Consider the following 14,311-nt stretch of genomic DNA (forward strand, 5'->3'; position numbering starts at 1 on the left):
CGCGCCACTGCACTCCAGCCTGGGTGACAGAGCGAGACTCCTTCTCAAAAACAAAAAAAAAAGAAAAAAGAAAAAAGAAAAAAGAACTGCTGTGAGTATTTGCAAGTCAATTAGAAATGGTAGACAAAGAAGAGATGGGCAGAAAGCAGGGGTGGCTCTCCTTGGTTTTTATTAAATCAAGTCAGGACTGCTAACAGATTGGCATATGTATTATAGGTGCAGTATTCCATAAAAATTTCACTGTCTTTAATCACTTGAACCCGGAAGGCAGAGGTTGCGGTGAGCCGAGATTGCACCATTGCACTCCAGCCTGGGCAACAAGAGTGAAACTCCCATCTCGGAAAAAAAAAGAAATTCACTGTCTCATCATTAGCACAGGGCAATCTCTTGATAACCTTGAACAGCCTCTACTTTCTGTTAATAGACTTACAGAAACTAAGGAAATGGAGGTGCCAGGACAATGGAACCCAGTGACTTAAAATCAAGGCAAAAATCCCTGCTCAGGCCAGCTCTTGCCCATCCATCTCCCAGGACATGCCAGACAAGATACATAAGACAAGGTGAAACACTTCCTGTGAATTCAGGTCACAAACGGGGAGGGGGGACTAACCAGCCACCTTCCTCCTGCCTTTACTGAGCTCCAACAATTGGGACTTGTAAATCAGAAAAATGTGACCTCCCAGTCAAACTTGAAAGAACCTAATACATGTAGGACCAGCCTATTTAAACCATTTTCATGCTGAGATTGTCTGCACACACAAACATTCGCTTTTAGGGGGAAGGAGAGGACACAAGTTGAATCCAATTGACCATTTCTGAGACAACTGGTCAGCAGCAATTGGGCAGCCACTAGTTGTGAAACATTTTCCCTCAGGCACAGAGCCCAAGAGTCCCAGCTGGGCACAATGTCGTTAGTACCAGCTGAATAATATTTGGGTTGAAGCAGCCATCACTACCCTGTGGAGACGAGGTGCCATGTTAGATCCGGGCCAAATGACCACTGCCAGCCTCCCTTTCAGCATGGCTGAAATGTCCCCTGGAGACTGTCACTTTTCTTCAGCATGGAGTAGCGCCCAGTGGTCAGCAGGCAGGTGGACACCATGCTCCCCACCTCCCATCAGCTCTCTGCATCCCTGACAGTGACAGAACTGAGTGTCATCCCCCAGGGAGCCTCAGGTGAGTCCAGGAGCTCAAAGGAGCTTCTTAGAAAGAAAGGCCAGCACACGGCCCACAGTCATCCTTTGGTGACAAATAGTGAGTGTCCAATGTCTGCCCTTGAGGAACCAGGAAGCAGGCTCTGGAGCCCCTACAAGCCAGGGAACCAGAATCACTGGGCGTGCCAGGGACTGGCAGCTGGTGGTGTCCACCCAGGGGCCCCCACGCCCTCCCTCCCTTCTTCTCACCGCTGCCTCATTCTAAACTCTTCAGCAGGAGCGTGGTCCTTCACTCAGACACCGGCAGAATGTTCTGGCTGTGAGAGTCGCCCGTGAGGCCGGAGGAGTGGATGGAGCGTCTGTGCAGGAGCCTGTTCAGAATCTCCTTGCAGCTTTTGCGGTACTGGTGTCGCAGTAAGGAGTACACAAAGGGGTCGGACGCGGCCTTGCTGTAGGCCAAGCACTTGGACAGCACCCCCCAGTGGGAGCCGATGGGCACGGTGGAGAAGAGCTCCACTAGCCTGCGGAGAGACAGGAAAGCTGTTAATGAGGACACAGCTAGGCACCGCCTGGAGTAGCCATGGACCAGGGCCTGTCTGTGCCCTTGTGGACCACAATTTCCCAGCCCAACCCTCAATTTATCTGAGACTGCCTCCTCAAATACCAATGATAACAGTTTACACCAATAACGATGATGATAGTGAACATTTTCCAGGCTGTATTTTATTCTACACACTGTGCTAAGCACTTTCCATATGTGATTTTGTTGAGCCCTGGGAGATATGACCATCTCTGTTTTACATGCAAGGAAACAGATGTCCCAGAAGGTCAAATATTTTGCCCAAGGTCACATGGCCAGTAATTGTAAAGGCAGGATTTGAACCCAGGTCTGTCTGACTCTGAAATCCAAGCTGCACCGAGAACCCAGCCATTAGCTAATAGCTGGCTGTCCTGGCTTTGGCGCCAGCTCTGCTGCTGACTTGTCATGTGGCCCTGGGCACCTCTGTTCACTCCTTGGACCTGTATGTCTCATGTGAAAAACAAAAAGGTGGGACAATATTGTCTCGATGATCTTTTCACTAGAAGAATCTGGTCCCATTGTTGGCTTCCAATCCTGACCTTGTCTTCCTAAGGAGGTTGCATGGGAGGAAGGGCTGAGAACAATTGTGAAAACATTTTGCAAAGCTCAAAGTATGTCATGCACAGGAAACAATGCTGGCCACGAAGTCCTGTTCCCTGAGTTGGGATCCTGGTGGTCTTCGACGATAGCCGTGGTCAGGGGATCCTAAAGGGACCCTCATTCTTTGGGGGAGGGGCAGGGAAAGACACAGCCCATGTATCTTAGAGTCCTCTCGGTGCCATCAGACAGCTCCATGCGAGGGTGCTAATACCATGTTATGAGCTCAGGGAAAGCCTTCAACAGAATCCTACCCTCCACCCAAATCAGGCCATTTACTCTCTCAAGTGTGTCCAGCACCCTTGGCCATATTTGGACATTATCTAGCATTAACATGAAATAGAAAAGACCCACAGAGCTAGGAAAGAGTCTGGAGACGACATATCACTCTCTCCACCCATCGTCATATGAAAAATATCGAGGCCCAGAGATGGAAAGGGATTGCCAGACATCACACAGCAAGTCAGTGGCCATGGAAGCTGCAGCACATATACTCCCCTCTGACTGGGGGTCTGGTACCTGTATTCTACCTAGAGTACCTGCAGATAGAAGGTGGTGGTGGCTCTCAGCTTGGGGATCTGCCCAGGTGAGGACCCAGGTTCAGAAAGAACTGAGCTTGAGCTGGAACTCAGTGCTGCTATCTTTAGTTGTTTATGCTTAAGCCTTCTTTGGGCTGTAGAGCTGGCAAAGAGGAGGAGGAGGAAGCTTGTGGACCACGATCCTCCACAGAAATGCCCCTTTCTGGAACAGGCTCTCAAGGAGTGCACTCTGAGGCCCCTCTAGTTGGCATTCTATTTTCAGCACCACTGTCCACCTTTGCCCTCTGACCCTGTGGGGGACTGGGGCTATGTCTCCTCTCATATGCTTGGGAGCCTGAATGGGGAAATGGAGCTGTGAACATTTAGGAAATCTGTACTTTTAAGAAATCTATTTTGAGAAGTGATGAATTCAAAGGGACAAAAAAAAAAAAAAAAAACCTGAATTTAGAATTCACACCTAATAATAATAATGACATAGCTGAATGCCAACACATTGTTGCTATGCGGTGCCAAATTGCTTTTCCAAAATGTCTATAGTTTTTTATACATTTGCTAATTTCAGGCTTAGCATTTTGGCTCTCCCAAAAGGATTTACTGAAAGAACCAGGTATCATCAAACCGTCCAGCAAGATCGAAATTATTTGCAGGCTCTGTAGATTTCACAGAATAAAATTATTCAGGACAATCTAAAATTTCACCATTTAGATAATAAAGAGGTAAAATGTATTGCATTTGCTTCTCAGAGATTTCATGGCAAGTCTGAGCTCTCCACCTGGCTCAGATATCATAAGTCCCAGTTGAAGGTCTCCTCTGGGCCAAGCACTTGTGTGTACAATCTCTAACTGTACAATTATCCAGCAGAATGAGAATCATTATTCCCATTTTACAGGTGAGGAAATCGAGGCTCAGAGAGGTGAGCAGCAAGTCAGGGTCTCCTGCATGGGAAGCCCAGCTCCATCTAACTGCAGTCCAAGTCCTGGCTATTGGCCATGCCAAGATGTGAATCTCAGCATTGCAGACATGACAAAGGAAGCTCTGGGGTCCCTTCTGGCTCCAAGAACCCCTTTTCCATGAGGTCACTATATGCTGTCTGGAACTTTTGTCCCTTGCCCCTCCTCACTGTGCACAATGACAATTTCTGCTTTGAAAAGTCAATGTCTGGCCTTTGTCAGGGCCTCCAAGCAAAGAGATGCTTTGGCTGAAGACAGGCCTGGACGCTGCTGCCAGTGGCCACTGGCGGGGGGTAACTGGAATGCCCCCTCCAGGCTTGGCTGTGACTGGCTGAGCTGCTTTCTCATGGCCCCATGCAGGTGGCTCCCTGTGCCTGCCGTGGCTGGCTGCTGGCTGTGATCCACACCAGCTCCGGCAGCCCCCAGCTCCTTTTGTTGATGAGAAGAGGCAAGGGTTTCCATATTGCCATGACTTCTTTCTAATTCCAGATCTGGGCAGGCTTCTGGATAAGCACCAGATTCCTTCCAGATGACTTTTTAGAGAGGGACTATTCAGCCCATGTTTTCCTGCCAGATCTAGCTCTGCTCACCCCTTCGTGGTGCCCTTCCCCCCAGGAAAGGGGCGTTAGGATTCTGACCAGTCACATGTCACTAGTGGGCAGGGTCACAGTGTGCTAAAGGGAGCCTCTCCTCCTCCATGTGGTCAGATTATTTAATGCCTTTCCCTCTCCCTCCTTCCCCTCCGCAGTCAAAGTTAGTGGATGGTCTCAGGACGGGACGTGGGAGGGAGGCAGCTCGCAGAGCAGAAGTCTCTAGTGTAAGACCCTGTCTCCTGATTAGTTCTGGCCGAGAGTCCTGCAGTGAGGGGTTATTGGGCTCAGGTGTTGACAGAGCAGGACTTGGCTTCCTTTTGTCATGGCCCCTCTTACGGTTGAATTGCGTCTCTCCCCCAAAATTCACATGTTGAAGTCCTAACCCCTAGTGTTGGAATGTGATCTTATTTAGAAATAAGATTGTTTCAGATACAAATCAGGTCATAATGGAGTAAGGCGGGCCCCTAATTCAGTACTACTGGTGTTCTCGTAAAGGCAGAAACTTGGACAGAGACACACACACAGGGTGAGCACCGTGTGAACATGAAGGCAGAGATCAGAGTGAGACATCTGCAAGCCAAGGAACCCAAAGATGGTTAGCAAACCACCAGGAGCTCGGGGAATGGGTGGAGTGAGCTCTTCTTCACAGCCCTCGGAAGGAACCAACACCTTGATGTTGGACTTCGGGCCTCGGGAACTGTGAGAGGTCTTTCTGGGTTAGAACCGCTCGGTTTGTGGTACTCTGTTACGGCAGCCCTAGCAAACCAAGACATCCCCTGAAGAACCCCATGGGGAGGAGGGGAGGCTGTGTGGTTGTGTGGTTGTTCTGGGGACCCCTGGCTATAACAGCATCAACCAGCCCTGCCTCACTCCTAGAGCCCATGTATGCCAAGGTCAACCCTGGAGATCTGACAAAGATTAGCAGCCCCAGGAGCAGGGTGCTGCCCCTTGCCACCCACGAGAAAGCAGGGCCTGTCCCCGCAAACATCACTGCCTGCCACCTCCCCCGACCTTCCACTGAGCAATAGATGACTTTCCATGTGCTCTCTGGAGCATAAGGCTCCATTCAGGGGGAAGCGTTCATGCTTCTGTGCTCAAAAGGCACACATGCCTGTCCTGACCCAGCTCCCCGGGAAAATCCCCTGGGGTGAGGTCCACACCCTTGGTCAGCAGATCAGGTAGGGGGAGGGGACGGAGCTAGAAAAGGGCCGGGATCCCCTCTTCCAAGCACATCAGGGGATTCTGACACAGGAGCCCAGCCCCTATGTAAGCCTGGGGTGTGTTGGTTTGGAGAGGATAGAAAGCGCTGCAGGGCGCAGAGCTTGTTGATGAAGAGGAAGCAGAGCACAGAGATGTGTATTTTTCTGACTTAGGGTGACACACAGAGCAGATACCCACAGATCTTGCCAGACCCCGAAACCCTGTGTGCCTGCACCACTGTGTTCTGATAGCTGTCCAGGGAAATATTCCATGGAGCCATGCCTCCTCTCTCAGTAATAACCCCCTCGGATGTGGGTCACTGGCGCATCTGAGCTGACTGCCACAGTCCAGGGCTGATGGAGACAGGAAGCTGCCCATCCTTGCTCCTCACCCATGGGGACCTCACACTCCCACCCAGCAGCTTAGGCAGTCCTGGTCCCAGGAGGGAGGAGGGAGGCATGTCTGCCAGAACTCCAAGGCCTTCTCTGAGCCTCTGGAGAGACCAGTGTCCTGATCTTGCTTCACAGTGGGAATCCCCAAGGGAAGCAAGTTCCAAAGTGAGAACAGGACCAGTAACCCCTGTAGCCCCTGACCCAGTACCTCCTGTGGGCCCCCAGGGGCTCTGTGTCTCCTTAACTGCTTCACAGAGACCATCTCAGGACCTCAATATCACTCTCTCTGTGGTACAGAAGATGGAACCAAGGCAGAGAAGTGTCAAAGCTACATAGCCTGAACATGCAGGAACCAGGATTAGAAACGGGAAGGCGGGTGCCGGCAACCACGTGCCTTCCTGGTGCCAGGCTGCCCCACCGGCCTCCTTGTCTCAGGTTCCTGTTCCTCAGTGTGATCAAGCACCTGTACTTTCAAATCCTGAATTTCCAGTGACAAATTAGCACCCTCTATTTACACCTTCTATGCCCCCATCATCTCTCCTCTCTTCTCACTTCCTCTTTCCCTCTCTCACTCACACACACATAAATGCAAATGCACACACACACACATCCACATAAACACATGCACACACATACATACACATGTGTACACACACACACATACATTGTATACTAAATGCAATGCAACATGGGCCACAGAACATTCCCTGGACAACCAGCCCGGTGTCTTCCCAAAGACTTCTGGAGAACTCAGCTTGCATATTTGAAGACCTGCATATTTGAAGTAATAAGCTGATGCTTTAAATTTTCATGAGACAGAATGGAGAAGTCATTTTATTAATAAAATATCAATCTTCAGGAATCCCCTACATATGAGACCCCTCTCCCATCTACATGTTTTGCTGACTTTGAAAAGCCACAATAATGATGCTGTCAGATTTTCAAGTGCCTCAAAGCCTGATTCCGATGATATATGACAACCACAGTTATTTGTAAGTGTAGATCACTGCGGAGAGCACAGCCTTAAAAATGCTTCTAGACATGTGGATTTTCATTCAGAAAATACGTCATTTGAGCTTTTGGATGAGAACCTGTTGTGGATCTGCAGACCCTGCTCAAAGACTCTGGGAAGAGTCCTCTGTGACCTAGGGCTTTGAGGACACAGAGCAGTGTGACTGTGACTTGGAGGTGTCAGACTTCTATTAAGAGTGAAGGTGCAGCTTTGCAAATATGTTTCCCACTGTGGCGCTGTGTGCCCCAGTACACAAGTGCAGGCAGCTCTTTGGCTGGTAGAGTTGGATGTCCTGTCTTTCTGAGATGCCAACTGCATCTGCCAGTGGCTCTGGCTACTAGTGCTGATGGTCTCTTGGGAACTCCAGCTACACAAACTGCTGTCAGTGAGATGGGAGATTGGGGATGACTGCAGGAGAACCCACCAATTTTGCTAGAGAAACTCAATGCCTGCTTCACTCATAGGAGCTTGGAGGCCATCTGAGTTTGTGCCATGGTACTTACGCATGGCCCTACTGGAAATTGGGCTGAAAACATATACATGTGGCTCCTGTGTTTCCAGTGCCTGCCCCAGTCTTTGGAGTTGTGGCATGGCCTAAAGGCTGAGTTATAGCCAATTGGCCTGACATTGACCTTTAACTCTTGGGTCGGTCACTCACTACCCATATATCCTTGAGAAACTCACCTCACCTCTCTGAACTTCTGTGAGACTAGGATTCTAGCACTTACCTTGTTAGAGCTGTCCCAGATGCAACAAGGTATGCGCTGATAGCCCCAGGTGCTTGGCAGGTGTTCACTAAGTGACAGGTATGGTTATAAAGACTTCATGCTCTCCAATAGAAAGCTTGATAACCTATAGGAACACTTGAATGGTTCTTTTAAACACTTGACCCAAGAATTATGCTTTCCTATCTCAGAAAGTTAACAGGCAAATGTGAATAGATAGGGTACAAAGAGAAGGGAATCCCCTGCCCAGCCAGTGGGATCTTCTCCATCAACTCAAAGGGGTGGCAGATGTTACAGCAGAATCCTCCTCTCTTCCTCAATATCCTGGCCTCCCAGCTCCCAGCATTCCCAGCCGCCATCTGATGTCAACCTATGCTCTTGACACATCTTCATTTATAAGGTACAAGGCAGGTGGAAGCGGCAAGGCTGGCTGCCTAGATACAGTCACTGGGGAGTTGTGGGGAATATTAGTTTCTGTGCTGACAGCTCAATGAAGGGTGTAAATGACACATGAACAACTTGGTTTCAATCATCTCAGAAACTGCAGCATTCCACTTCTGAGTGGGTCATGCCTCAATGTGTCTGCCCACACACCTGTGGGAGGAAAGTAGGAACCTCTGCTTCGACTGAGAGGAGAAGCAGAGTGGTGCATTGTGAGGGGCTGGGCACAGGCGCTGGTTTCAGGCAGACCCACACTAGAACTGAGGCCGAATCACTTGATGGAATTGGGGAAGGCTGGAACCTGACTGAGCCTCAGTTTCCTCATCTATAAAATGGGAATGTTAGCGCCAGGTGCGGTGGCTCATGCCTGTAATCCCAGCACTTTAGGAGGCCAAGGCAGGTGGATTACCTGAGGTCAGGAAGTCAAGACCAGCCTGGCCAACATGGTGAAACCTCGTCTCTACTAAAAATGCCAAAATTAGCCCAGCCTGATGGTGCGCGCCTACAGTCCCAGCTACTCAGGAGGCTGAGGCAGGAGAATCACTTGAACCAGGGAGGTGGAGGCTGCAGTGAGCTGAGATCACACCATTGCACCCCAGCCTGGGCAACAAAGTGAGACTCTGTCTCAAACAAACAAACAAACAACAACAAAAAAAAAAACCCAAGAGAATGTTAACTAGGTGCAGAGGGTGTCAGGACAGCTCTGGTACAGCTTCAGGTACAAAGTGAGGACTTACAGGATTAAAAATGAAGGGACTTTCCTGAATTAGTTAAGGAGATAGAGCTTGTCCTTACTTTTCCTTTCTGAATTCCCCAGGATCAGCCTGTCACTGCCTCGGTGGGTTTTGATTTTTATTTCTATGGACAATGAGGAGGCAGAGAACAATGAGGAGGTGCTGCATGCAAGGAAGACATCCTTCCGCCCGGGGGGCCCTGGAGCTGCCCAGTGGCATCTGCAGATGGGCTCAGGCTGCCCGGTTCCCCGAGTCTCTCTAGCTAAATGACCCATGCAGTGTCTTTCCTCTCTGAGCCTTGGTGCCCCCATTTGCAGAGTGGAGCTCACGTAGCTCACCCAGTCCATCTCTTGGGGGCACTTTAGGGACCAGGAGAATAACATCTGAGCAAACTGTGGAGTGCTGTGGAAGGCACAGCCACGTCAGATCCAGCTGAACCTGTTGCAGTAACACACTTCTTAGCTCAAACAAGCTCCGCCCAAGGGCTGCCTCCTGGTCCCCATTAATCCCATCTAGGCCAGGAGCCCCCCCATCTCAGGGATCTGACCCAGAACAGGGTTCACACCTGCCACATCTTCTGTGTTGCCTGTTTAGTGCTGGGGCTGCAGCTGAGCTCAATGCCCCTGAGCCACCACCACCGAGCACCTGGCAGGTTGGAGGGATACAGCTCAGGCTGCTGTTCTCAAGAGCGCCTAGGCCGGGCACAATGGCTCATGCCTGTAATCTCAGCACTTTGGAACGCTGAGGTGGGTGGATCACTTGAGATTGGGCATTCAAGACCAGCCTAACCAACATGGAGAAACCCTGTCTCTACTAAAAATACAAAATTAGCTGGGCATGGTGGCACATGCCTATAATCCCAGTTACTAGGGAGGCTCAGGTGGGAGAATGGCTTGAACCCAGGAGGCGCAGGTTGCGGTGAGCCAAGATTGCACCATTGCACTCCAGCCTGGGGAACAAGACTGAAACTCTGTCTCAAAAAAAATAAAAAATAAAAAAGAGAGAGAGCCTGTAGGAAGATACTCCCTCCATACGGAGCTCCAGAATCATCCAGCCATCCAGGACCTGTCCCTGGCTGTTCCCCCAGGCTTCTGCCTGCCCCAGGGCTGCAGTCCACGATTGCAGCTGCAGTGCAGTGGGCTGACGGGAGTCCAGGAGTATGACTCACTCAGCAAGCCTCCGGAGATCTGCCTTGGGAGTGGGTAGAGGATCCTGGGGAAGGGGTTTAGGAGCACTCTCTGCGTGCCATGAGCTTTAATGCCACAGCCACAGACCTACACAAGAAAGGAGGGGAGAGCTAGGGCTGCAAAGACTCCCCAGAGGCCTCTGAGAGCCTGAGGGACGGGTGGAGAGCCCAGTGAGGTTGGAAGTCCAGTCCCACTGCTGACTAGATGCATAGCTCCGGGCAATTATTCAAACACTCCCTGACCCCAGTCCTCACTTACTCCAGCAGTAAAATGGGTTGGGATGCAATAGAGACATGGCTATCAGCACTGGCCATTAGAATCATTGAGGCACCTTAAAGTCACCCATGCTCAGCCCCACACCGAGGGAGTCTAACTGAACTGGTTCAGTGTGAGGTCCAGATATGAGTTTGGATGTAAAGCTCTCCAGGTGATTCTAAGGTAAAGCCAAGTTGGCAAACCCAAGAAAAACTTCAAGCATGTGTGCCTCTCCCAGCCATTCCTAGTACTTTCCCGCTAATCCCAGCCTGGCTTCAGAACTGCTTTCAACACAGTGCTCTGCTAGTCACCAGCAGTGGGTTCCAGTTGGTCTGCAAGGTGCAACCAGCTCACCCTCCCTGCATGAGATGATAACTTAGGGGACCCTTTGCCTCCAAAACCCATGGCGCTTGGTTCTCCACAAGGACTCATTTTCTATAAGAAGTTAAATCCTCAACTACATTTCAGAGGTGTGTCTTCAGCTTCTTCTGAGACTGGTCATCTCTATACTTGGAAATCATTTTGAAAAGAACAGCAGAAAAATAAAAAATTGTGACTGGAAATGTCAGTGATCCAGATTCCAGCATGGATGATAAGTTCACACTGTGCTGAATGCGTTGCAGGATGATCTTGCTTATTCCTTACCATTGATTGGCTTCTCCTCACAAGCAATGTGTTTCTCAACCCTGACTCAAAGGAAGATGGAAGAGTTTGCATCAGGCTCCCTGGAGGTGGCTGTGAGATTAATCCTGTCCCCTCTGCACCCTGCCCAGCCTGGCAGTCCATATCCTAGCAGGGGAGTAGAGCTCTGATGGGATCCTGGCCGCGCCTATGCACAGCTGGGGCTCAGATGGCCCCTGGTACAGTGAATATAAATTCACAGAAGCCCATCAGATGTGCCTGGGGGGGACTCCCAGTCACCCTAAAGACTAAGCATCTGGTTGGACATTGTGGAAGCCATGCGGGGGTAGAGGGATTGGCAAGATCAGGTGGCTCCAAAAGGGGTGTGATTGCAGGAGGACCCACCAGGAGGCTCTATTTGCCTTGCACTCCTCTCCCTGCTACCTTTTTTCAGGGTCTGATGTCTCCTCCCTTCAGTCCTCCTGACCCCAAGGAGAAAGACACTGATTTGACTGCTCAGGAAATATTCCCAGATAAACCCTGACTTTGAGCAGGGCTGTCATGGGAGAGAAAGGTGGAGGAGGAAGTTCCGTGCATCCTCTTAGAGTGGATGACATGGAGGTCCTGGCCACTGAAGGATGCTATGAGCAGCTCGAGGTCTAGGAGGAGGGGGGTGGGGAGCAGGGCACCAGCACACCTCGCACCCCAGACGTCCCTGACTGCAGGCCAGCAAGGGCCAGAGAGAGAAGGCAGGCACAGGTGTCACCTGAAATGTTCTGCTAGTGAATAGAAACAGGTGCAATTAATTTTAATTACATGTTTTATTTAACTTTATCATTTCACTATGAATTCTATATAAAATTACAAGTTATTATTTTAAATGTTTTTGCAGATAAAGAGGTCTCACTATGTTGCCCCAACTGGTTTCAAACTCCTGGCCTCAAGTAATCCTCCCACCTTGGCCTCCCAAAGCCCTGGGATGACAGATGTCAGCTGTTGAGCCTGGCCAAAAATGTATTAATTTCATGTGTAGAGTGTGTCATGCTAAGCCTCAGCGCTCATGTGTTTTTAAACCTATAGCATATCTGTTTGGACAGGCCACGTTTCAAGTGCCCTGTAGCCACCTGTTGCTGGTGGCCCCCATGCTGGACAGCATAGCTCTAGACCTGGCTCATGCTGTCCCTTCTCCCTTCTGCCCTGAACAGCCAGGCCCACTTCACAAGGCTTGTCTGTGAAGCCCCCGCCGTGAGAGCTCATTTCTGCCCCAGAACCTGTGGAGGTTGGTTCTTTCGTATGACAGACCCAACTCTCTCTCTCTCTCTCTCTCTCTCTCTCTCTCTCTCTCTCTCTCTCTCTCACACACACACACACACACACACATACACACACCCTGCACAGATTCTGCTTCCCAGATTCAATGAAAGCTTCCATATCCACCTTCTAATAACCATCAAAGTTCCTTTTCTATTGTCAGCTTCTCACCTAGTTAACCCCCTTTAGATGCAAAGTTGTGGAGTTTTTATTTTCCCTCCAGTGCACAAAACTGATTGGGTAGTACATATTTTCCTTCTTTCTGGCTAACACATATGGGGAGTGCTGCAGCTAGAGCAAGCTGGCTTGAGAGACGCACAGCCCAAGGCTAGTGTATTGCAACCTTGGCTGGCTCGAGGATCTGGAGATCTGGGAGAGTACACGAAAAGCCTCACAGCACCTGGCCTAACAGTGGAAGAGCCCCTGAGCCATAGGACAGGTATGCCCACCTGGCTGGACACAGAGCATGCTACCTGCTCCTTGTGCAGGTGGCAGGTGACCTTGCTGTTGACCTGGGTGTTCGGGCTGGGGACGCCTGGGGGTTGGGCTGTCTTGCATTCAGTGGGCAGTGAAGCAGGATGTGGGGAGCTGGGGTTTGGGGAATATGATGCTTCCCTCCGTCTTCTCTCACCTTCTCCTCTTTAGGGCCTCCTGGGGGTTGGAAGCCTGGGATAAAGGGTTTAATTATGTGATTTAGAAATCGAGTGGGAGAGAGTCTTTCACACCCTTTGGGTTCTGAGTTGAATCCAAAAGAATTTGAGGGTGGAGAGGAAAAGCGTGCAGCCTCCTGTTCACTAAATCTGGCAAGTTCACTCTTGCACCTCACAACACACCCTGCAGAAGAACATGTGACCAAGAGAGGCTGCCACTGCTAAAGGCCACTGGGCCCTGCCTTGCTCTTCAAAGTCCCACCACACACATGCCAATCAGGCTTACCTGGTGATCACATAGGGTGCGAAGCACACAAGGAAGGTCCCTATGAAGGTGCTGATCTTCTTGGTGGCTCGCTGTCGCCTCCGCTTCTGCTCCTCCAGACAGCGTTCCCGCACACTGCAGGTGAGAGAGGAGAGAAGGTGAACTACAGGGCACCCTTGCTAGGTCAGGATGAGGCACTATTTAGTAACACAGGCAGCAGTCTCTAGTGTGAGAACTTGACTATGGAGTCAGAAAGACCCAGGGTCAATACTTGGCTGTAGATATTTTGGGCAAGCAGTATGACATTGCTAAGCCTCAAGGTCCTCGTGTGTAAAATAATAACATGCATCATATATTTTAGTGTATTACGCATAATAAGATGCTACAAGAGGCTGTTTTGAGAATTAAATGCATAAAGCAGAGATGCATGGAATGCATTCCATGTGTAAAGCACACAAAGCCACCGGCACAGTGCCCAAGTCAGTACAAAGAAATGTTAAACATTACCTCTTATTATTGCTGATATCATTCACTGACCATTTGCTATGGGCTGGCTCCAGAGTGCCCCACTCTCTAAGTAGTATCTTGAATTCTTGTCTTTACCACAATCAATCCTGGCAGATGTGTTTTATCTGCAAGGCAACTTTTTACCTGCCCTGGTTTACAGTGAAAACCATGAGCTTGGCTAGGCACAGTGGCTCACACCTGTAATTCCAGCACTTTGGGAGGCCGAGGCAGATGGATCACCTGAGGTCAGGAGTTCGAGACCAGCCTGGCCAGGATGGTGAAACCTCGTCTCTACCAAAAATACAAAAATTAGCAGGGTGTGGTGGTGGGCTCCTGTAATCCCAGCTACTTGGGAGGCTGAGACAGGGGAATTACTTGAACCCAGGAGGCAGAAGTTGCAGTGAGCTGAGACTGCGTCATTGCACTTCAGCCTGGGCAAGAACAGCAAAAGTTTGTGGAAGAAGAAGAAGAAGGAGAAGGAGAAGGAGGAGGAGGAGGAGGAGGAGGAGGAGGAAGAAGAAGAAGAAGAAGAAGAAGGAGAAGGAGAAGGAGAAGGAGAAGGAGAAGGAGAAGGAGAAGGAGAAGGAGAAGAAGAAGA

General features: G+C 50.1%; 1 protein-coding gene across 1 annotated transcript in view; it reads right to left on the bottom strand.

Annotated features, from left to right (window-relative positions):
• Window positions 1-593: 593 nt before the first annotated feature.
• GPR26 (G protein-coupled receptor 26) overlaps window positions 594-14,311 on the bottom strand; it is a 21,571-nt gene continuing 7,853 nt past the window's right edge. Inside the window, exons 2-3 of the mRNA XM_011930213.1 lie at window positions 13,228-13,341; window positions 594-1,675 (exon numbers count right to left, since the gene is read on the bottom strand). Coding sequence (XP_011785603.1) covers window positions 1,444-1,675; window positions 13,228-13,341 — 346 coding nt within the window. The 3' untranslated portion in view covers window positions 594-1,443. The remainder of the gene's footprint in view (window positions 1,676-13,227; window positions 13,342-14,311) is intronic.

This window comes from Colobus angolensis, unplaced genomic scaffold, assembly GCF_000951035.1.
Source record: "Colobus angolensis palliatus isolate OR3802 unplaced genomic scaffold, Cang.pa_1.0 Scaffold85, whole genome shotgun sequence".
NCBI classification, from domain to species: Eukaryota; Metazoa; Chordata; class Mammalia; order Primates; family Cercopithecidae; genus Colobus; species Colobus angolensis.